The sequence below is a fragment of the Oryctolagus cuniculus genome, chromosome 4, assembly GCF_964237555.1.
Source record: "Oryctolagus cuniculus chromosome 4, mOryCun1.1, whole genome shotgun sequence".
Classification (NCBI taxonomy): domain Eukaryota; kingdom Metazoa; phylum Chordata; class Mammalia; order Lagomorpha; family Leporidae; genus Oryctolagus; species Oryctolagus cuniculus.
The window spans coordinates 11,724,828-11,748,410 of NC_091435.1; the positions used below are offsets into that span (position 1 = coordinate 11,724,828).

General features: G+C 50.1%; 1 protein-coding gene across 1 annotated transcript in view; it reads right to left on the minus strand.

The window, feature by feature from the left end:
- Nucleotides 1-17,339: 17,339 nt before the first annotated feature.
- The window catches only part of IL10RB (interleukin 10 receptor subunit beta), a 32,208-nt gene continuing 25,964 nt past the window's right edge, over nt 17,340-23,583 (minus strand). Inside the window, exon 7 of the mRNA XM_002721294.5 lies at nt 17,340-18,666. Within this exon, the coding sequence (XP_002721340.3) occupies nt 18,316-18,666 (351 nt within the window). The 3' untranslated portion in view covers nt 17,340-18,315. The remainder of the gene's footprint in view (nt 18,667-23,583) is intronic.

Here is a 23,583-nt window from a genome sequence, read left to right on the forward strand (position 1 = left end):
ATTCCATGAGACGTGAGGCACACAGGTCAAGTTTGTCACCAGATCCGACCTCCAGCTTATTGTCGGTTCCTGGCTTCCTTTCTCTGGCATTCATGCATGAGGAAGTTTAACTCAGTGAGAAACCTCTGAGGAGATTGTCCTTTTTTTTTTTTTTTTTGCTTTGCAGCTTGCCAGAAAAAGGCTGCCACCAAGGGAGAGACAGCAAAGAGGAAGAAAACCAAAGGATTGATATGAGAACAGAAAACACGTGAGGATCAAAGTGCACAAAGTGGGCCCAAAGCCAAAGCCATCAGCGTCAGAGCCCATAGAACCTTCTAGAAATAGTGCCAGAACCAGAACAAACCAAGAATCTCTTGCAAGCTTTTGAGAAGCCACACTTGCAGCAGAACAAAGAGGGCAGGTCCTCTGCTGTGGGGCAGAAGGTGTTTTGTGGACTGAGAGCCAAGAGGAAAACAAGACTATTCAAGTGCTATTTGTGCTTCTTGGCTCCATCATCAAAGAGACTGGTGAGAAGGGAAGGGACAAGCGGAGCCCATGTTCTGACCGGGAGATCAAAGCTGCAGCATGGTCCAGGGGCCTGGTGGAGTAAGGGCTGCCTCGAAGGCTAGGGGAGCCTGCGGTGTCCAGGAAGGAAGGAGTCGGGGAGTTGAACAAGGGTCGAGGAGTGAGGACGACGAGGAGTGAGGATCCAGGAGCGATGCAGCAGGCCGGTGCTCATCACCAAACGTGCAGAACGTGTGCCCACGCAGAGGTTGTACTTAATTCCCAGTTTCCATGAGTTTTTGAGAGTTATTTAGCGTTTAGGCTGATTTGCTGGGGCTGGAGACTTCAGGCTGAGAAAACACTTGGGAGGTTTATTCAGCTCTGGCCCGTGGGAGCCAGCTCACCAGCCACCCTTTGCTTTGAATGTCTATCCTCTGCTTGTGCAGAGAGAATCAGTGTTCATCTTCTGAGTCCACTGGATTCAGCCCCTCACAGTGCCCCGTTCCCCTGATTTCCCCAATCAGCCTGGCACAGGTCCTCTTGTTTTCCCCCAGCCGCCATCACTCTGCTCCTTTTATGGGAATGAGGCAGGTGGAGACACACAGCCAAGGCAGGGAAGTCCCAACAGTGGTGGACCCGCCACAGGGCTGTCAGCAGAAGTTCTGAGAGAAGCTGACTTCTTAAGGGAAAGGTAGCAAGGGGTTAGCTTGGGTTGGAGAATTCAGGCATCTAAAGTGTTAATGAGAAATGTTCCTCCACCTCAGGGTGAGCGTTGAGGTCACAGATCTTCAAAATGGCAGATCTATGTTGGCCATCTATTAGCGCCTTTGGCGTTCAAGTGCTAGGGAGGCAAGGGCAGGACTGGAAAATGATCCTGCCATTTTTTACAGCTAACAGCGGGGACAGATGTAAAAAGTGATAGAAGTGTAAAAAGTGATAGACTGCTGTTAACAGCTCTGGAAAAAGCTAAACTCGTCCTATGACCCAGCGGCCCCACTCCTTGGTGTATAACCTGGAGAATCGAAGACTTACATCCACACAAAAACCTGTACTTGGGTGTTCATGGCCATGTTACTTGTGTAATCCAAATGTGGAAACAACCCAAATGCCTATCGAGTGATGAGCAGATAAGCAGAATGTGGTTTTCCTATACAATGGAATACTGCATAGCAATGAAAACAAACACAGCCTTGACACATGCTACAGTTGAATGAAAGAAGCCAGTCACGAAGGGTCTCATTCTCATTCATTCCTTTCCATGGAATGTCCCGAGCAGGCAAGTCCACTGACACAGAAAGCACAGTGGTGGCTTTTAGGGGTTAGGAAGGGGTGGGGTCAATTTATGGAACGGCTGCTGGGGGTAGGGGGTTTCTTTGGGGGGGGGGTGATGGACGTGTCCTGCAATGAGAAAATGATGCTTGCATAACCTTGTGAATATGCTAAAAATTGTTGGATTGCACACTTCTAATGAGTGAGTGGTACGGTATGTGAGTGCTTTCTCAGTGAGGCTGTTATTGCTTTTTTTAATACACAGGACGCAGAGACCTTCCTGGGGTCGTGGCTTCTTGCCTCTCTGCATGGCTGCGGGACATCCGCGGTGAGCGGGCCGTCCGGCGCCGCAGGCACTTTCAAAAGCTTCTCCTGGTTTAAAATAGGGATCCTCCAAGAGCGAGCTTTTCCTTGTTTTATCTGGCAAGCACAATTTGTTGTTCCAGCTGCGAGAGCTATGTAGAATCTCTGAAAGGCTAGAAAAAAGAAAGAGAAGATAGTAGCTTTCTTCCGAAGAGAGTTTTCTCCGGCAGGACTCCGTCCATCTTCTCACAACTCCCATTTTTCTCCTCTTCACCTTCCGGCAAGCGTGGGGTCGTGGTAAATGACACTTCTGATGACTGGGAAAGCAGCAAGCGAGCTCCTGGTGCCGGCAGTGGGGCTGCAACCCCACACCACAGGGGCCGCGAATGGCGGGTCTTTGACAACAGGACTTGTTGGGGACACAGCAACCCCTTCATTGTCAAAGCTGTCCCCAGGGATGATCTCACCGTCAAAGACCGAGACCATCTGAGCAAACATCGAGTCTGTAACTCCCTGACGATGCACTTGGCCAAACAGCCCCAGAGCTCTGCTTTACAAGCTCATTTGGTAAAAAGACTCCTTCACTGGTCTTTCCGGTCAAAGATAGATTTTAAGGTTCAAAAATTGCCACTAAGGGTATACTTTTTACACTGCAAAATAAAGCCCATACTCCCATTTTAGTGACAAGAAAACAAAGGATTGAAAATAAATGGGAAAGAGCTTTGAGATGATGTAGAATTCTAAGAGGTTTCTGTTGTACAGTTGGAATCGAGAAAGAGCTTCCACCCCATGTCAAAGAGGTCAGGTGCGTATTCGGACCACTGTAGCAAACTGCCTGGGTAACCTGCAGGCCATAGAGGTTCATGGCTCTGGAGACCGGGCAAGACCAAGATCAAGACGCCAGCAGCGTGATGATGGATTCCAAAACCATTCGTAGTTTCCACAAGAATTCATGTGTTGGAAGTTCCTTCCTTGGATGTCTGAGTGATTAAAAAAAAAAAAATGCCAGCAGCAGCTTCAGTGAGCGCGAGGGCCTATGCCTCGTCGGAGGAGAGTTTCACATGCCCTCACAGGGTGGAAGTCAAGAACAGCCTCCTCCCACCTGGGTTAGGAGGCCACCAATGCTGTCCACGAGGGCTCCTTCTGTTAGGTAGGAAGTCAGATATGAGCTTATGTGTGTGTGACAAAGGCCTAAAGAGAAGACGTCTATGTTCTGCATCTGCATCTCAAAGTCATCCCGATAATGTTTCAGGGGCAGCCCCGTGTTCGCATCCTGCCCTGCCCCCTCCTGCCCGATAACCTGCCAGGTGGAGGTCCCCGCCCCTTCTCCCTGACAATCTTCCACAATCTCCCAGATGCAGCCCAGTATCTGCATTTCAAACACCCTGCTCTGGATCCTGGGTTAGGACGCCAGCGAGGCTTCCTCCTGTCTGATACCTTCAGGGGAAAACTCAGATAGGAGCTTCTTAATATTTACATCCATAAAATCCTTTGTTTCGGGAGGAGATGTGTGAAGACAAAGACCCATCTCCTTAAAAACCCCTGGCTTTAACTGCACTGGGCGCTTAGCCCTCTGCCTCTCTGCTGAGCCGCCCGCCTGGCCTGCCCAGGTGTACTCTCTCACTCTACCATGTAACCTGGCTCTCCCCCAGACCGAGCGACTGGGCGCTCTCTCTCAGGTCCTGTCTGGAGAGGTGCCCGTCCGTTCTTACAGATGTCCCTGCCCTAATAAACCTTGCTGTTTTACTTTCCACTACTCTCTGTCTCACGCCTGAATTCTTTCTTGCGTGAAGACAAGAACCCTGCCATTCACCAGTAACACCTCCTCATGATCCGGTCATTTACCAGGGCTCCCACCTCTTCATACGTAGGGGATTATATTTCTTTTTTTTTTTTTCACTTGGAAAATGGTTTAATGATGTTTTACAACAGAAATGAACCGTACAGTTACAGTCAGTTTAATATATATATATATAAAATTACAGCAGACAAATGCATCTACACAAAACCTACCATTTCATTCCGATTCACCATCACCTACAAATCTCTCCCAAGCCTACAGGCCCCCGCAGGCAGCCCAGGAGGGGGATCACGGGAAGGGCACGTTCCCACCACTTCCTCAGGCCTCTGGAGGTGTCAGCTCTAATTCCCCAGAATGGAGTTGCTTGTGTTTCAGCTTTTCAAGACCAAGAAGAGCAGACCGTGTGTCTCCCGGGGGTACTCCAAGTTACCAGGCGATCCTATCAGAGGGAAAGGGCTGCACCACAGCCGCCCAGATGGCACGAGTCACCTAAGAGGGAAAGTAAAAGGACTTTTAGCAACTACTCAGAACCGTCACTGCCTCCTTAAAGCTCCAGGACAAGTGGGGGTTGCATTTCAATACATGAATTCTGGAGGGAGGGAAAAATTCAGAGCATGACATCAGGATGAACTGTCTCTTCTTTCTCTCTTTTTAAAGATTTATTTATTTGAAAAGCAGAGTTGAGAGAGAGAGAGAGAGACTGAGAGAGATTGATTTTCCATCCGCTGGTTCCCTCCCCAAATGGTCACACTAGCCAGGGCTGGGCCGGGCTGAAGTCAGGAACTTGGAACTCCATCCAGGTCTCCCATGTGGGTGCAGGTGCCCAAGGACGTGGGCCATTTCTTCTGCTTTCCCAGGTGCATCAGCAGGGAGCTGATTGGAAGTGGAACACCCAGGACTCAAACTGGCACCCATATGGGTTGCCAGCATCACAGGCGGTAGTTTAATCCGCTGCACCACAACACTGTCGCAATAACCTGATTCTCTTACCTGGAATATTTATCACTGGTTTTTTACTCTTGCGTACATTTTATTAATTTACAGCTCTCTCATTTGCATGTGTCAGTGACTTTCCATTTAATCTGCCTCTGCCGTTGTTACATATTCTTTGAAGTCTTTTCCAGTTCCAGGACGCCAGGGCTCCAGTCCAATGTGTCATGGTCATCCTTCTGCTAGACACAGAATTGTAACCATGAGGGTAGAGAGAGTGGGGCATGTGGTGGGGCTGGTGTCAGATCCCTCGGCTGGCTGACGGGCGTGGCCCACGGTCAGTTCCAGCTGGATGTCTGGGTGAGGTTGTTTATCTCCCAGTCTCATTGAAGCCTAGAAAATGTTTAGAGTTGGGGCAGGAGGTGTCATTATTCTAGTTCCTTCTGGACAGTCCCTTACTTTCTGTCTCTCGACCTCTTATACACATCATAACTCTCGCCCCAGAGAGCTCTAAGCAGGACACTGGGCTTCTGTCTGACATTTTTTAAAAAAAGATTTATTTGAAAGACGGAGTTACAGAAAGAGGTAGGGACAGAGAGAGAGAGAGAGAGAGAGAGGTCTTTCATCCGCTGGTTCACTCCCCAGATGGCAACAGCCGGAGCTGTGCCGATCTGAAGCCAGGAGCCAGGAGTGTCCTCCAGATCTCCCACGTGGGTGCAGGACCCCAAGGACTTGGGCCATCTTCTACTGCTTTCCCAGGCCACAACAGAGAGCTGGATTGGAACAGGAGCAGCCGGGACTAGAACGGGCGCCCATATGGGATGCTGGCACTTCAGGCCAGGGCTTTAACCCGCTGTGCCACAGCACTGGTCCCTGACATTTTTTTTTTAATCCATTAACTCAACAGATATTTCTGCACACTCTCTACATCCACTAGCACTCTGCCAGGCTCCAGCTCAGAGGAAAGGGAGCAGCACAGAGACCTGCCTCCCAGATGGCCAGAGGTGAGCAACCAGGAAGCCTGAAGCCCCTCAGAGTGGGAGTGACATTTCCCAGAATGCTCGTGAACCGCTCAGGAGAGAAACGGCGACAGCTCCTGACCCTCCTGTGGAAGTACCAGCTAGTGAGTGGAGCCCGTTAGTTGGGTGTTCAAAGCAAAAGTGACTCATTGGAAGGCCAGAGAACAGGAAGTCATACAGAAGCGTGGGTCAGCAGGTGCTGGCGCTCTCTCAGCCCTGCTCTGCGAGCCAGCTGCTCCCTGCCCAGGCTGCACAGCAGAGTCACCCGGGGAGCCTGACCGTCTACTGATGCTGGGCTTCCACGCCAGAGCGGAGTTATGGTCATGAAGAGGCCTGGCCCGGCCGTTGGCATTGCTGAAGCTTCCCAGGTGGCCGACATGGGTGGCTTTTGTTGAGATCCGCAGGCTGTGAGAGGGAGGGAACAGGGTGCCTTGGGGGCCATTGTGTCTTTGGGGCACAGGACAGGCATCCCAGGAGGAAGGAGGGTGGAGTGAGGAGAGGGGGTGCTGAGAGCTTGCACGGGCTTCCCCTGGGGGAACCTTCAAGCAAACAAGGGACCTTCCAAGCAAACTGGACTTACAGTTTCTCTTAGGGTGTCTTAGTGGTGGCCCCTAAGCCTCTTCTGGTCCCAGGTGGGGTTCTTCTCTCTCACTTCCTGCTGTAAGATCTGCAGCCTTCTCACCTCCTCGGCACAGTGGTTCTCACCACACATCCGGGATGCACCCGCAGTGCAGCTCCTGTCTGCATGGTTTCAGTTGAAAGGTGAACAGGGAGAAATAAATGAGATCATGTAAGGGACATGCTTATCACAAAGCCTGGCCCACAGTAAGCACTTAATACCTGATACTGCTTCAGTATTATTGCTTATTTTTTCAAAAATGAAGAGGAAGACGAGAGTTGACTAAACTCCCCAAGCCTCAGGTGATTCCGTGAGGTGGGCGGGGAGATCTGCACAGCGCTGCTCTGAGCGCAGAGGTGAAGGAACTGGCTGCACAGCTCACCAAGGCAGGGGCTGGCTTCCCTCAGTTCGTGCCCAGTGTCTCTGCCCGTGTCCTCCCAGTGCTCTGCCAATGCCATCAGCCCTACTGCTCCCCTGTGTCTCTCCAAGTGAGCCGCACGGAGGCTGCCCAGGGCACTGGCCAGTGTGGATGCTGCATAGCGGGGCGCTGTGGTCAGTACGTCTCAGCTCTTTGGAACTTGCCTTTCAGCATGGACAGTGTCCCCGCAGGGGGATGTCCTCAGTGTCATCCTGCCCATCAGACCTGTCAGATAGAAAGATGCCGGGGCAAGACTTTAATTTCTGATCTCTGTGAGTGAGATCCCAGCGGAAAGAACGGGCCATCAAAGAAGGAGGTAGCTTTCTCTGAAGGGAGGAGGGAACTTCCACTTTGACTATGGCCTTGTCTAAATAAGGTCGGAGTTTGTGGACTCAGGGGGCTTCCATAGCCTTGGCAGCTCATGACAAGAGCCTCGGGTGATTACTGACGTCATAAATAAGAGTGTCAATTGTTAAATCAACAACAGGAGTCGCTGTGCACTTACTCCCCATGTAGGACCTTTGTCCTTAATGAGTTGTACTATGAGAATTAACAGTAAAACTAGTATTCAAACAGTACTTTATACTTTGTGTTTCTGTGCGGGTGTAAACTGTTGAAATCTTTACTAAGTATGTACTAAGTTGATCTTCTATATATAAAGATAATTAAAAATGAAAAAAAGACTTTAACTTCTAAGGATTTACAGCAAAATGACGGTGAAGTGCCTGTGTGTGTGTGTTTTCTGAGACAGAAAATGGTTATCAGCTCCTTTTGAGAAATCCTTGTGTATTTTGAAACATTCAGGAAATGGATACCTGTTTGAATTGATAATTATTTGTAAACATTTGTATATTCACTACAATTTCCTCAACTTCTATTTTGAAAACTTTAAAATCTTTAGAAAAATTTAACATCCAGTTAACCTGAACCTAGAATCACTGTTTTTTTAATTTTTATTTATTTATTTATTTATTGACAGAGTGGACAGTGAGAAAGAGAGAGAGAGAGAAAGGTCTTCCTTTTCTGTTGGTTCACCCCTCAATGGCTGCTGCGGCCGGCGCACTGCGCTGACCCAAAGCCAGGAGCCAGGTACTTCTCCTGGTCTCCCATGGGGTGCAGGGCCCAAGCACTTGGGCCATCCTCCACTGCACTCCCTGGCCACAGCAGAGAGCTGGCCTGGAAGAGGGGCAACCGGGACAGAATCTGGTGCCCCGACTGGGACTAGAATCCGGTGTGCCGGCACCACAGGTGGAGGATTAGCCTAGTGAGCCGTGGCACTGGCCATCACTTTTTTTTTTCTTAACTATTTATATATTTATTTATTTATTTGAAAGGCAGAGTTACAGAGAGGCAGAGGCGGGGGGGGGTGGGGAGAGAGAGAAAGAGAGAGAGAGGTTTCTTCCATCTGCTGGTCCACAACAGCCAGAGCTGTGCTGATCCTAAGCCAGAAGCCAGGAGCCAGGAGCTTCTTCCAGGTCTCCCACGTGGGTGCAGGGCCCAACCACCTGGCCCATCTTCCATTGCTTTTCCAGGCCATAGCAGAGAGCTGGATCAGAAGTGGAGCAGCCGGGACTTGAACTGGTGCCCAGATGGGCTGCCGGCAGTGAAGGTGGCGGCTTCACCTGCTAGGCCACAGCACCAGCCCCTAAAATCACTATTTACACTTGGCCATATTTTCTTCCCCTCGCTCTTCTACACACACGCACACACACACACACACAAACACACAAACACACTCTTTAATTTCTCCAACATCTAGATATGTCTTATAACTGACAGCTCAAGTGACACAACTTTCACTTTCCCCTCAAATACTAATGGTGCATCTTATAATTGATGCCATGTTAGAGTTCACAGGTGATGGAATCTATAGCTCATGGTCAGTGCTACACAGATGTCTGCTATTATGGTGATGGTGAATTTGTCTAGTCTTTATTCCTCTATTCATTTTAATCTATTTTGGAGCTGTGTTGTTGAGTGCATATATGTTTATAACTGTTTTATCTCCCTGGTGAACTGAAGCATTTTATGAATATGTAATGCTCCTTTTAGCTCTAGTAATGCTTTGTGGTTTAAAGTCTGCTTTGGATTATAGTAATATAGTGAAATCATTTATTAATAAATTATTTTTTTGTTTGTTTTGTTTTTGACAGGCAGAGTGGACAGTGAGAGAGAGAGAGAGACAGAGAGAAAGGTCTTCCTTTGCCATTGGTTCACCCTCCAATGGCCACCGTGGCCGGCGTGCTGCGGCCAGCGCATCGTGCTGATCTGAAGCCAGGAGCCAGGTGCTTCTCCTGGTCTCCCATGTAGATGCAGGGCCCAAGCACTTGGGCCATCCTCCACTGCACTCCCAGGCCACAGCAGAGAGCTGGCCTGGAAGAGGAGCAACCAGGACAGAATCCGGCGCCCTGACCAGGACTAGAACCCTCTGTGCCGGTGCTGCAGCTGGAGGATTAGCCTATTGAGCCTCGGCGCCGGCCATTAATAAATTATTAATATAGTGAAATTTATAGTTGAAATTTAACTGAAATGTGATTCCTGTTAAACATAAGAGTGGGGATAAGAGAGGGAAGAGATGTACAATTTGGGACATGCTCAAGCTGACTTGCCCCAAATGGTAGAGTTAGAAACATACCAGGGGACTCCAATTTAATCCCATCAAGGTGGCATGTACCAATGCCATCTCACTAGTCCAAGTGATCAATTTCATTATGATCAATTTCAGTTCACAATTGATCATAATGAAAAGGACTCCTCATGTAGGATCTCTGTCCTTAATGTGCTGTATGTACATTGAGACTTAATGCTATAATGAGTACTCAAACAGTATATTTCACTTTGTGTTTCTATGGGAGTGCAAACTGTTGAAATCTTTACTTAATGTATACTAAACTGATCTTCTGTTAAAAAAAAAAAGAAGAAATTAGCAATTCCCAACTTGACTCTTGCTGGGATTAAACATGACAATAGGTCTGATCTGATTTCATCATCATTTAAAAAATCATCTATTATTTTTCACTTTATGTTTCTGTGTGGGAGCAAACTGTTGAAATCTTTACTTAATGTATGCTAAACTGATCTTCTGTATATAGAGAGAATTGAAAATGAATCTTGATGTGAATGGAGGGGGAGAGGGAGTGGGAAAGGGGAGGGTTGCAGGTGGGAGGGACGTTATGGGGGGGAAGCCATTGTAATCCATAAGCCGTACTTTGGAAATTTATATCCATTAAATAAAAGTTAAAAAAAATATAGTGAAATCAACTTCCATGGTTAGAATTTTTCCTCATGTGTCTTTTCTCCCTTTTTACTTCTAATTCTTCTATATCTTTATGTTTTGTGTGGATCTTTTGAAAACAGCTAATGCTTTACTGTTTTTTAAAAAAGATTTATTTATTTATTTGAAAGGCAGAGTTACAGCGAGGCAGAGGCAGAGAGAGAGAGAGAGAGAGAGCCTTCCATTCACTGGTTCACTCTCCAAATGACCTCAATGGCTGGAGCTGGGCCAATCCGAAGCCAGGAGCCAGGAACTTCATCTGAGTCTTCCACCCGGGTGAAGGGGCCCAAGGACTTGGGCCATTTTCTATTGCTTTCCTAGGCCATAGCAGAGAGCTGGACTGGAAACGGAGCAGCAGGGACTTGAATGGGTGTCCATATGGGATGCCGGCAATGTAGGTGGTGGTTTTACCTGCTACGCCACAGCCCTGGCCCCTCAACTATTATTTTTTAAAAATATCATCTGATAATATATTTTTTTTTACAGGCAGAGTGGGCAGTGAGAGAGAGAGACAGAGAGAAAGGTCTTCCTTTTGCTGTTGGTTCACACTCCAAATGGCCGCCACGGCCGGCGCGCTGCGGCCGGCGCACTGCGCTGATCCGATGGCAGGAGCCAGGTGCTTCTCCTGGTCTCCCATGGGGTGCAGGACCCAAGCACTTGGGCCATCCTCCACTGCACTCCCTGGCCACAGCAGAGAGCTGGCCTGGAAGAGGGGCAACTGGACAGAATCCGGTGCCCCGACCGGGACTAGAACCCGGTGTGCCGGTGCCACAAGGCGGAGGATTAGCCTAGTGAGCCGCGGCGCCGGCCTCATCTGATAATCTTGTCTTCAGCTGGATAAATTCATTTAGCTTTGGATTTTGTTTTATTGTATTACATTATATTTTCTCTTGATTCTGCTTTTTTTTTCTAAGACTTCTTCTTCCCCTTCTTGTCTGAAGAATCTCTTGATGAATCCTTTTCCTTATTCCACTGTTTCCCTATTGTTGTGTTTCTCACTGCACACTATTGACAATTTGGACCAGATAATTCTTCGTTGTGAACCGTCTTGTGTGGTGGAATGAGAAGGCCATGCCAAGGTGGCCACTGGCAAGCGAGCGTCAGTTACTCAGGAATGGCTTTGAAACCCACCTGGCAACAGGCTGTGATTGGATGGCTTTGGAAACTGCCTGGCAACAGGCTGGGATTGGTTGGGGCATAGACCGCCCCTTGACCAGATTGGCTGGTCTTGGCTATATAAGCTGTTGTACCAACTGAAATAAACGAGTCTGCGGGCTGCTCGCCTCAAGCCCGCTTTCACCCGACTCCCAGGGTCTGTGTGGTGACTCCGTGCCTCTTGCCCCCACCACGCCCCTCCTCTCAGAAACGAATCCACTGCAACATTGTTGAGAAATCAACGGCAACAGTCTTGCGCATTGTTGAATGTCCAGTGACATTGCTGGCCTCTACCTGTTAGATGCCAGAGCACCCCCTCCGTAGTCTGGAGAACCAAATGTGTTTGCAGACATTACCCAGTGTTCCCTGGGACAAAATCCTCTCCCTCCAACTAAGAAACACTTTTCCAGTAGTCAGTTACTCTGGAAATCTTAGCGTACTTCATTTATCTGTCCTCAAGTGAGCCAGTGTTGTTATCTGTGTCCTGAATACAACAACTTTAGTTAAAACACTTCAATTTGTTCCCTCTGGGTGCTTTAGCTGTATCCCAAACTCTCTTCTGTTTAATTTTTAAATTTTTTTCTTTTTTTTTTCAAAGAGCTTATTCATTTATTTGAGAGGTAGAATTACAGACAGTGAAAGGGAGAGACAGAGAAAAAGATGTTACATTTGCTGGTTCACTCCCCAAGTGGCTGAAACAGCTGGAGGTGGGCCCATCTGAAGCCAGGAGCCAGTTACTTCCTCCTGGTCTCCCACGTGGGTGCAGGGGCCAAGGACTTGGGCCATCCTGTGCTGCCTTCCCAGGTGCAACAGCAAGGAACTGGTTGAAAGTGGAGCAGCTGGGACTCGAACTGGCACTAATATGGGATGCCAGCATTGCAGGCTATGGCTTAATTTGCTAAGTTTCTCCTTTGTTGTTTTTTTAAATATATTATTTATTTATTTGATAGGTAGAGCTATAGACAGAGTGAGAGAGAGACAGAGAGAGAGAGGTCTTCATCCACTGGCCCACTCCCCAAATTGCTGCAAAGGTCAGAGCCGGGCAGATCTGAAGCCAGGAGCCAGGAGCTTCTTTCAGGTCTCCCACGCAGCTGCAGGGCCATCTCCTATTGCTTTCCTAGGCCATAAGCGAAGAGCTGGATCAGAACAGGAGCAGCTGCGACACGGACCAGACTAGCAACCGTATGGGATGTCAGTGCCACAGGCCAAGGCCTAGCCTGCTACATTGCAGCGCCAGCCCCAGAATTTCTTCTTAATATCACAACTTCCATCTTGGATCAGTTTCCTTCTGCCTGAAATAATGCTTCAGATCTTTGCCTAATAAAGCCCTTTTGATGTGAGGCTCTCTCAGATGTTGTTTGTTGAGTCTGTATCCCTTTTCCTGAAAGATATTTTTTGCAGGGTCCACAATGCAAGTTGACACAGCTTTTGCAGCACCTGGAGGGTGTCCCACCCCTCTTTGGCTTTGGTAACCATCTGTAATCATCCAGATTTGTTTTTCCTTTGAAGGTAATCTTTCTTCTCCGCTGGTTTGGGCGTTCTGCAGTTTTGCCCTGATGATTTCTGTTAAGGTTGTCAACCACGATGGAGAGTGACAACCAAGACCACGCTGAGCAAAGAAAGTTTTATTAGGGTGAAGAACTGCCGGGAGCAGCCTCGGAGGGGGAGGAGCTCGGGGCTCCTGTGTAAGGCTGGGGCTTCATAGGGAGCTGTGTCGGGGAGGAGGGAGACAGTGGGGAGCGGCCGAACCAAGGGATGTGGGATGCGGGCTGGGGCGGCTGGAGAGGGTCCCAGATACCGTGAGACAGGTGTCCCCGGACACAGGGACCTCAGGGCTGCCTGATTCATAGCTGGGGCAGTGATAGGGACTGGGAGGCACAGGAAGTTTCCCCGACTTGCAGCTGGGACAAATTGTGGGCTCGGTGAGATGAGGTGAGGCGCACGCTGCCTCTGTGTTTTTGTTTTCCTGACGCCAGGAAAGCATAGGGGAGATGTCTCGGACCCGAGTGGATTCAGGACTCGCACGATTCCTAGTTTGTCCGTCTTGGGATTTGGGATTCCTAAATTTGTAGACTGGGGTCTTTCATCAGCCATTATTTTTTTTCCAGCATCAAATATTGTTTTTACCATCTTCTTCCTCACCTCTCCTTTTGGACATCTTTATCTGCTTAAATTTTCCATCCTTTTGTCTCTCTGAACTGTGCCTCCAGATAATCGCCTATTTTAAAAAAGTAAAACATCTTTATTCAAACAATATATATTGTAAACAAAGAAAATTCTAAAGATTGTATAAAACTACTAAATATAACACGGCCTTAGGATACAGTTTTTAAAAATCAATTGTATTCGCCGGCGCCCTGGCTCACTAGGCTAATCCTCTGCCTTGTGGCACCGGCACACCGGGTTCTAGTCCCGGTCGGGGCGCCAGATTCTGTCCCAGTTGCCCCTCTTCCAGGCCAGCTCTCTGCTGTGGCCAGGGAGTGCAGTGGAGGATGGCCCAAGTGCTTGGGCCCTGCACCCCATGGGAGACCAGGATAAGTACCTAGCTCCTGCCATCAGATCAGCATGGTGCGCCAGCCACGGCGGCCATTGGAGGGTGAACCAACGGCAAAAGGAAGACCTTTCTCTCTGTCTCTCTTTCTCACTGTCCACTCTGCCTGTCAAAAAAAAAATCAATTGTATTTCTACATATGCTACAAACATTGAAAAAAAAAAATCTGTTCCAAAAAGGCAATCACAGATGGACGACCTCAGCACTTACCCGTTTTCTGTGTCAGTGTGGGCTGGGCCATGCGGCCATTACTGGTGATTTAGTTAGTAGACCTGGAGTCAGGCAGATGGCCTGCGCCGTGGGGGTGGAGCTCACCCAGTTGAAGGCTTTAAGAGAAAAAGGATTGGAAGGGCTTGCTCTGCCTGCTGGAGCATCCAGCGTTCCGATTCGTCTTTATTTCTTTTAAGATTTATTCATTTGTTTGAAAGGCAGAGTTACAGAGACAGGGAAGGCTGGGCAGCCCAAAGCCAGGAGCCAGGGGCTTCATCCAGGTCTCCCATGTGGGCGCAGGGGCCCAAGCACTTGGACCATCTTCTACTGCTTTCCAAGGTGCATTATTAGCATGGAGCTGGATCTGAAGTGGAGCAGCCGGGGCTTGAACTGGTGCCCCCATGGGATGCCAGCGCTATAGGCAGAGGATCAACCTGCTGAGCCACAGTGCCAGCTCCTAAGCTAATTCTTTAAACTCTACCCCCTCCTGCACACACACACACACATGCATACACGCACCATGCACACACACACATGCACACACGCACACACCCACTATTGGGTCTGTTTCCCTGGGGAACCCTAACACACTCCTTCCTGCCCAGTTCACTTACTCCTTTTAGTTGCGTGTCAGCTGTTCTTATTTGCTCCCCTCCCTGCCACCCCACCCAGATCTGTTTGGCCACTTGTTGCTCTGCAGTAGAATATAACTGCTGGTTCGAAACTCCACTTCCCTTCTTGTGAGGGACGCCACACTCCGGCCTGCTGCTGTAGGGCTTGCAACAAGGTCCTCCTTGGGAAAGCGTACACATCCCCCGTTCTCTTCACCTTACACTTGGCCATGCCTTTGGCAGAAAGAATGAAAACAGAGGCTTCACGCTCCCTGTCCATGCAGAGGCGCTGAGAAGCCGTGTGTGGACTGCCATTCCCTGCCGGAGTCCAGCTCCAGCAGGTCCAGGGGTTCCTGAAGGTGTGGGAGGCGTTGGTGCAGGGAGAAATGAGAGACTCTCACAGCAAGCTGATGGCGCGGCTCTGCTCTCCAGCACCAGACTTGATATCATGTCGCACAATGATTCTCTCTTCTTACAATAACGAGTCTGTTGTCCATTTTCTTAGAACCACTGACCTTGTATCTTATGGTGCCTCTAGGTTCTATGTCTGCATCTAGTTACAATTTCTTTGACGTTCAATGGCATATTGAGAGCATGGGTTACTATCACCGACAGGTGCGAGACAACGGGCTGCCCACACAAGCCAAGGCCAGAAGTGCTGTTGAGCTAGAGGACCACCTTCCTAATCTAATCTTTACTAGAAGCCCAATGTTCAAAGCAGGCCCTTTTTAAATGCTTCCCCTCTTCTGCAGTTCTTTCTGTAACTCTTTCATTTCTTTATTGTACTTACCTAAAGGTTCACTAGGTCTATTCCACTTCTGACATCCTAACCATTGTTGTATTTGTAGCACATTATTGAATTAAAGCTGTAATAGCATTTATCTTTATTCTAGTGGGAATAATATGTACCAGGGAGCCCGTTGCCTTTTAATTCTTTTCCACAAACAGCTCAACCTTGTGTGAAGCATTAACCCCTTCTCCTACATAACATTCTGCTTGATTAAAACTCTACAAAGCAATGGACGTTTTGGGGGTTATGAGACTAAGCGCTTTTCCCTGAAATTAGCGGGGCCACCAGGAAGCTCCGGCTTTCTTATGTGCAGTTTAGTTCTCAGCAAACCTAAAACCATCACGAGGACTGCAGCTGTCCTTCTCAGCCTTGCTGGGACCTTGTCAGCCAGCCCAAGTTGCCTCGGCCTCGCCAATCTCCCACTGTCTGCCTCTGGCGTGTCCTAGAGCGAACCTGTCACTGAGACCCCCACAGGTCCACAGTTGTCCCCCAGCCCATGGGACATGAGCTTGAATCGCATCCGTGAGCAGAGAAGAGACACCAAGGCCCTTCCCAGGAAGTAGGCTGTGATTATGTCTGCGTAAGGCTCTGTTGGATTTGTATCCAAAAGACTGAGCCTCCAACAAAGAAGGGATTTTTCTTATCTGTGTTTTTAGCTTCTTTGCCTCCCTTATATGGCTGCATGGGTATGTTACGTGGCAGCTGTAGGAACTGATACAACGCTGCCCATGCTTACATAGTCACTGATGAAGTTTCCTTCCTGGAAAGGGTTAACACCATGCTCTGTGCTAGTAGGGAGCCGAATCAGTTACCTGCGGGCAGATGTCGGCTACAGCGCGGAGACATTCACAGGCAAGCAGGTACTGATCACATTCCATTCCCAGGATAAGTTTCTTTTCTTTTCTTTTTCTTCCTGACCTTGGGAAGGCCTCTCCCAGGACTCCCGGCCTACAGATCAGCAGCAAGGGGTGCTGGGAAAATGAGCATGTGGTGATGTAAGCCCCTCAGGGTGGGGGGGGTCAGCTTCTTAGGTGGGAGAGCCCTCAATATGTGAAAGGAGTCAAAGGTGGAACAGGATTGAGGGCGAGGCGGTTCCTTTTCTCCCCTCCAACCCACCTACGCATCCACAAGGGTGGAACTCAAGACTGCTCTCGGCTGAGCCCCACGTCCAGGGAGGCAGAGCTTGGGTGGGGAAGAGAGCAAATTTCTCTCTTGTCCACAGACCAGCTCCAGACTGGCGTAAGGCACTGAGCATAATGCTGATGGCCCCTCTATGTACTTGAAAGTAACTTGAAAAATACTGAACCCTAAAATGGGGGGGGGGGCAATAAACTTGCGATCCATGTCCCTCGTGACTTGCCTTTAAAAACGCCAGTTTCCAGAAGTGTTTTTCCTACGCCGGGGCCTGTAATGAATCTGCTGTCCCAGGCCGTCTAGCACAGCGAGGGGGACAGCGGTTCCAGCCCGTGTGGGCGGAGGTGGAGCACCTGCAGGATTGAGGCTGGAGGAATGGCTGTGGTTTATGCATGCCGGCTGCGCGCTGGCCACTGGGGCAGGGGTTTGGATAAACTGTTGCTAACCTTCAGATCTTTCTGTCCCCAGTGCAGGTGAAGAAGCAGCAGAGAGACCCCCAGGCCAGTGAATGTCTGAGCTGGAACTGAAACCCTGGGCACTTCTGTCCCTTGAAGCTTCCTGGGCCGAGAGCTCGCGATGACGCAAGGCCTGCAGAGGGCTGGCGTGGAGGCGCAGCCGGTTAAGCCGCTGCCTGGGACGCCAGCAGCGCACAGCAGAGCGCCGGTTTGAGTTCCAGTCGCTCCACTTCCAAATCAGAAGACGGCCCAAGTACTTGCGCCCTGACAACTATATGGTGTGGTGGGGCGCATCGTGCAAAAGTCCAGCAGAGCGGTTAAGTTAAATGAGGAGTCTTTATTAGTCAGCTGGCGCCTGCCCTCCTCTAGAACAAGTCCAGGGAAGACAGCCGAGTCGCAGCCGTGGGGCGTAATTAAAGGCAGAAACTACATGTCGGTGGCCTTGACCTTTATCAAGGAAGCAAGCAAGCAGAAGTACAGAAGCCAGAACTATGCTGGTTACAGCCAGATGAGCAGACCCATATCTGTAACTCGTTTCTCTTCAAGGAACAGTCCCTGCTCTGGAGCAACCAAGCAAAATAGCCTAAAGCCACTTGGGCTGGCTATGTCCTATGGGAAAATTTTAAACTTCAAGTCACCTTGTCACAATGGGAGACCCTGGTTGTGGCCTAGCCCTGATCTGGCTGTGGCAGCTATCTGGGGAGTGAACCAGTGGATGGACGATTCTCTCTCTCACTCTCTCTCTCTCTCTCCCTGTCTTTCTAATAAATAAAATAAATGCTTAAAAAAACCCAAAAAGACCAGACCTCAGACCCAGCCCAGCACCCGCCCCGTGGCAGGCAGGGAAAGGAAGTTCCCGGATGAAGAGGTGTCCAGACGTGACACGAGAGCCTCACTCAGTAGTGAACGATGACACACGTGTGGCATCAGCACCGTCACACAGAGTGTGGCCTGAGAGCACCAGCGGCATACAAAACATACTCAGGTAGAAAAAGAAATCCTGTCTGCTTCTGAGGGCCCAAGCAGCCGGCGTCTGCCCGGTGTCGGGCTGACCGCTCCGCGTGGACGTGGGGTTCGCGGCCGGCTGTCTCGGGGGCCCGGCAGGCAGCGTCTCCCAGCACCTGTGTCTTCACGCCTCCAAGCATTTCTGTCCACGCCATGAACGCGTGGCCCGCGCGTGAGTGAATCGAAGAGGCTGCACGCGGGACTCTCGGTGGACAGCTTGTGAAGGGGTCACCGGAGCCTTGAGCGAGCAGGACGCTCCGGCAGGGGAGGGGGGCAGTCCCTCTGCCGTCAGCTCTTCAAAGCCAGCTCTGAGGTTGCCGGGGCGAGTCCGGCCTCGGCGAGCTCCGGATCTGGGGAGCGCTCCGAGGCGCCTGGACCATCCTTGCCCCTCTGGTCCCCCTGCGAGGTGGATGTGGGAGCTGGGGCGTGGCCAGGCCCGGCTTGGGGGGCTTCCTCCTCGGCAATGGAATCTGGGGGCTCCTGCCCAGACAGGGTCCCGAGGCCACAGCTCTCAGCGGGACTCTGCTTGCTGCCTTCGGAGTCTTCCGCAACGACACTGAGTTTGTCAAAAACTTCATTCTCGTCCAGCAGTGGGAAGGAGAAAAACAGACGCGTGCCGTGATGAGGGTTACCTAGGAACTGGAGAGGAGCAGAACCGTTAATTATCATCTTCCCCCTTTTCTTTCTCTAAACGAACGAGGATTTTATGCAGAACTCCTGGGCACCACTCTTTAGGAAGCGGGGGTGTGGTTTGTTCTGGAAAATGCATCTTAGAACAACAGGATTTCCTGCTGTCCCCAGGCTGCATTAGGGGCCCCCTGTGGCACTGTCCAGCCTCGCCACGCACTGTCCAGCACGGTAGCCAGGGGCCACAGGTAGCCACGGACTACTTGAAATGTGGGCGTTCTCACTGATATGTGCTGTGTGTGATGCATACCAGATTTTGACACTGAAAAGAGAATGTAAAATATTTCAATAGTGGAAAACAAGAGTCGTTGCATGTTGAAATATCTTGTTATTAATGTTGTAATTAATGTTGACCTGTTGACCTGACCGTGAGGTCTCCGCACACCTGAGGGACCCTGACTCCCCAGTGTGTCTCCCCTGTAGATAGGGCCAGGGCTAGTCGGGGACAAGGACCAGAGGACCAGAGGCCCATCATCCTGTGGTCTCCAGTGCTTTGAGGATGAAGACGTCTACTTCTGTTTCCGTGCATCTGTGGATTTCACATACTCCATTCTTAATCCCTGTGGGCCGACCAGCGGATCTGACTCCTCCTATTCCTCAAGATTCAATGGTCGTACATTCCTTAAAGCTTTGCCTTTTAATCCCCTCCACTCTGTCTAGAATCCTTGTGAGATGCTCTCCAATTGGTTGGTCTATTCCCCTCTTAATGTAACTCCCATACTCGGCCTTTTGTTATGCCCCAGTTGAAGTGGAGGGTGGGTACCCTTCCTGGTGGGGTGGACTTGTCAGGATTTCCCTCCCGAGTCTTGAGTGGGGCAAGTAAAACTATGTCAAGCTCCCTGCTAGGCAGTGGAGGATGCTGGGAGGAAGGGCGGACCTCAGAGACAGGGGGTTCAGCCGCCCCTGGTTCCCCTGAGGAAGGGGGAAAGGATGAGAGAACAAAGGAGGATGTGGAAAACCTTATAAAAGCAACGATTGGGCCGAGCATCTTGGTTGGACACATGTAGAAACCGGGGGCTGGACCAACAGACCCGTGCTGTCAGGGCAGGGTCTCCGTCCCCAGCAAGCTTCCCTCAACTCCCAGTGCTCCACGGGGCGGTGGGCAGCACACTCCTGCTCATTAAGCACCAACCTGGAGAATCTGGTGATGTGGAGAAGCTGGTCTGCTCCGTGGTGTCCTGCAGCTTCCCCCCTCCCCCCTGGCCCTTCTCCTACACCCCGTCTAGGGGGTCATGGGGTCTCCAGCCAAGGCACCGAGGGCTCGCTCTAAGAGGCTCCTTTACTCTGCTTGTCCTGGCTTGGATTCTCCACCACCCCCTCGGTCCTTCCCTGTCTGACCAGGGCCTGAGGGTGAACCCAGAAGCAAAACCAGAATTGTTTTGCTTGCTTCCTCGTGGCGGTCAGTTAACAAAGCACCTTCTGCCCTCCTGACTGAAAGCAGGGCCAACCCCCGGAGGGACCTCCTAGCCCCTGCCTCCTGCTGCCAACCAGCTCCACTCTGCCTCAGCCATTGAGGCCGTGAAAAAAGCCCACGCAAACCAGCTCAGCCCCGCCCGATGCCCTCCCCATTATCTCGGCCATCAGCTCCTTTGTCCAGGGAAGCCCCAGCTTGGAAGGGGGTTGGGCTCTCCCTGTGTGTGTACCCGGAGTGAGCCACCTCTCAGGCTTATTCCGTGAGCAAACCCGTTCTGGCTGTGAGTTCGCATCTGGCCTCCACTTTGTCCTACTCCTTTCCTTACGCTTTGGTGCCCAACGTCGGGAAGGGTGTGAGAGATCAGCCCTGCACCTGCTGTGGTTCCTTGGAAGTTCATACGGCTTGCAGGCAGTCATTACGTCCATGTACCCGATGCCCTCTGGGTGAGGACTGTGATCCCCACCCTGAACTTCCCTCTCCTTTCTGTGGCAAACTGGGGGTGAGGACCACCAGGTGATCTTGAGTGTCCCACCCTCACAGACCCTCTCACCCCCAGGGGAAGCCTCCAGCCACACTGTTCCCTGCTCGGCCACATTTCTGCCCAGCTCCCCCTTGCTCTTCCCTATCAATCACTTCCATTTTCCTTCCCAGAAAGATGCCGGGGACGCATGTGACTGGAAGCAACCTGGGGGAAGACTGATCGTCTCAGGCCAAGGTCCTCAATGTGAGCCCAGATTCCCAGCTGCGACCAGACACGAACCCCCTGATAGGGAACCTGAGTGCCGACTCCCTTCCTCCACTGCTATCCTGACCCAGCGTCTCTCCTCGCTGGAACGAGGGTGAAATTCTCAGACCCCCTCCAGTGTCCTCCTTGGGGTGACTTGGGCAGGCTTGGGAGACGTCTCCCCAGGCTCCCAAGGGAGTTGAGAACCGCCTTGGTCTCTACCTCCTCATTCTCCACTTGTATCTTCTCATCTCCCTGTGAATTCTCAGCCAGAAACCGTTTGTCAATTCTTTCTTCTGCACGCAACCCTGGACCTGATTCCCAGCCCGCCGGATTGGTAAGAAGTCGGCCCTCATCTGGGCTCCCCAGGTGCCAAGGCAGGCCTAGGGGGCTGAAACTCAGAGGGTTTAGGGTGCGAGGTCAGTTCCACTGGGATCCTTCCCACGAGACTTGGTTTAGGGATGTCAGTCTAAGCGTAGGGAACCAGTGGATGGAAGATCTCTCTCTCTTCTCTCTCTCTCTCTGTAACTCTGACTTTCAAATAAATCAATAAATCTTAAAAAAAAAAAAAAGAAAAAAAGATTGGCCTCACTTTTTTTCAAACCTAAAACCCAAGATCTGGTTATGCCGCTGAACTTCCGCTGTGCTTGTGCAAGGGCCTAAAGGGTTAAAGCCCACTCCTCCCCCTCCTTGGCTGCAGTCTTTGGTTGGGGGGTGGGGGGAGGCAGACAGCTGCTTAAACTTTTTTTTCCCCCTCTCTTTTTGTTAACTCCGCCCCTTTGCCTAATGGCAGGGAGGAAGAAGGCCAGTTGTCTCTCTGCCAGGCCCAGGAGCCTCCCTGGCAAGGACTCCCCTTCCCTCGCTCTCGAATGTGAGTGTAAGTTACCAGTCTCCAGTGGGCATCTCCGTGCACAGCAGCCCTGGCCCACGGGCACTCTTGGGAGCCCTCTTGCAGCTGCCTGAAGCCGTGCCTGTCACAGATAGCCACAGTCTGCTCACTGTTGAGCACGTGTTGCGGCTCTAAGGTGTTTGATGGGGGGTGGGGGTGGGGGTGGAACTAGGCTCAAATTCAACTTAAAATCTAAAGAGATGTCTTTGGCAAATAGTAACCGCAGGTATAACAATGCCAGGGTAAGGTCTGGTGCTCATTTGGTTCAGCGGGAACTGGAGCTGGGTTTACAGGGAGTTCTCTCTTCTGGATCTAGGAAGGTCGCTGCCTTGAAAAACGGCTTAGCAACTTCGCAAACGTGTTTTGTCACTTGGTTTAATGGATCTAGCCGAATTGGCTATGGGTCATCAGAGCTCTATTCTTACAGCCCCTTCGGGTAGATTTGGCAAAATTAGAAATTGTGGCTTAAGTGTATAAAAGAGAGAGATGGTGTGTTTTACAGGACACTGCTTGGCCTCAGTACTCCCTGAGACTGAGCGAGAAACGGCCACTGAATAGCCCTCTGGCTTATGCCACTGATTTCTGGCTGGAGTTGTTCTATGAGAAGGAAAGAAGATGGGAGTAAGTTCCGCCCATGCAAGCGCGTATGCTGTTATGCCAAAGTGAGCCAATACAGAGTGGGTCGGAAAGATAATTACATTAATCCAAATGTCTTTTGGGTCACAAAACTTAAGTAGATCTAAGTAAATCTTTGATAGAGAATCTGCTTTAAATTTGTCTAAAAGAAGGTTAAAGATAGCTTTACAATTGCTAACATACATGCGTGCCTGTGTTTGCTGGTCAGAAAATGTTATTCTTGGGTAGTTATTTGAACTAGCACACATTTAATTTTGACTTAAGAACAAAGAATTCAGATGAAGTTATAACACTCATTGTGTTCTGTGTACGAAGCACAATGAACTAACTTCAGAGTTTTCTTTGACAGGAAAATGATTTAAAATAGTAGGTATGCTTATCTGATGTCTGTTTCTTAAGTCTAGGTGTAGTCACTAAAAATAAATTGGATAAACATAAATGAGGTAAATGTTTCCTAAGGCAGGGCTGGTGCTGTGGTGCAGTGGGTTAAAGACCCGGCCTGCAGGGCCAGCAGCCCATGTGGGCGCTGTTCCAAGTCCTGGCTGTTCCACTTCCAATCCAGCTCTCTGCTATGGCCTGGGAAAGCAGTGGGAATGGGCCAAGTACTAAGGAGTTAGCACTATCTGCCTATTAAAAAAAAGTTTGCGTGATTATGGTAACTTTGACTAAATCTGTTTCATAGCTTTGGTTAAAATATTCAGGTTGAATGGATTACTTTTGCAAGGGTCAAAGATCTAGTTTTTCTTTTTTTTTTTTTTTAGTTAATTTAGATTGTGTAAAATACATTGTTGGGTTATGAAATGGTGCCGAATTTATGTTGTAGTTATATAAAGGTCTGATGTTTCAAGTGCCAGAGACAGTCACAGACTAAAGATGAAGAAAAAGGCCAGAAAACAACCAGGCGTGACGAGGTCAGAATATGGATCAGACAGAGGTCCAGACAAAAGGAAGGAGACTTCCACAAGAGACAGAGACGATTCAAGACAGGTGATGCAGTGGATCCCAGATAGCAGGCTTCTGGGACAGGGACACCAGCACAGCCTGGCAACCCAGGCCCATAACCCACTGGCTATGCGGTGAACGCCGGTTAAGTCCAAAGGCCCAGGAAGTGTGGCTATGCGGTGAACACCGGTTAAGTGTGGTAGCCAGAGGACAGGCTAGGCAATCAGGGGGGCCTGGCTTGTTGCCTCATCCTCCTTCATTTTC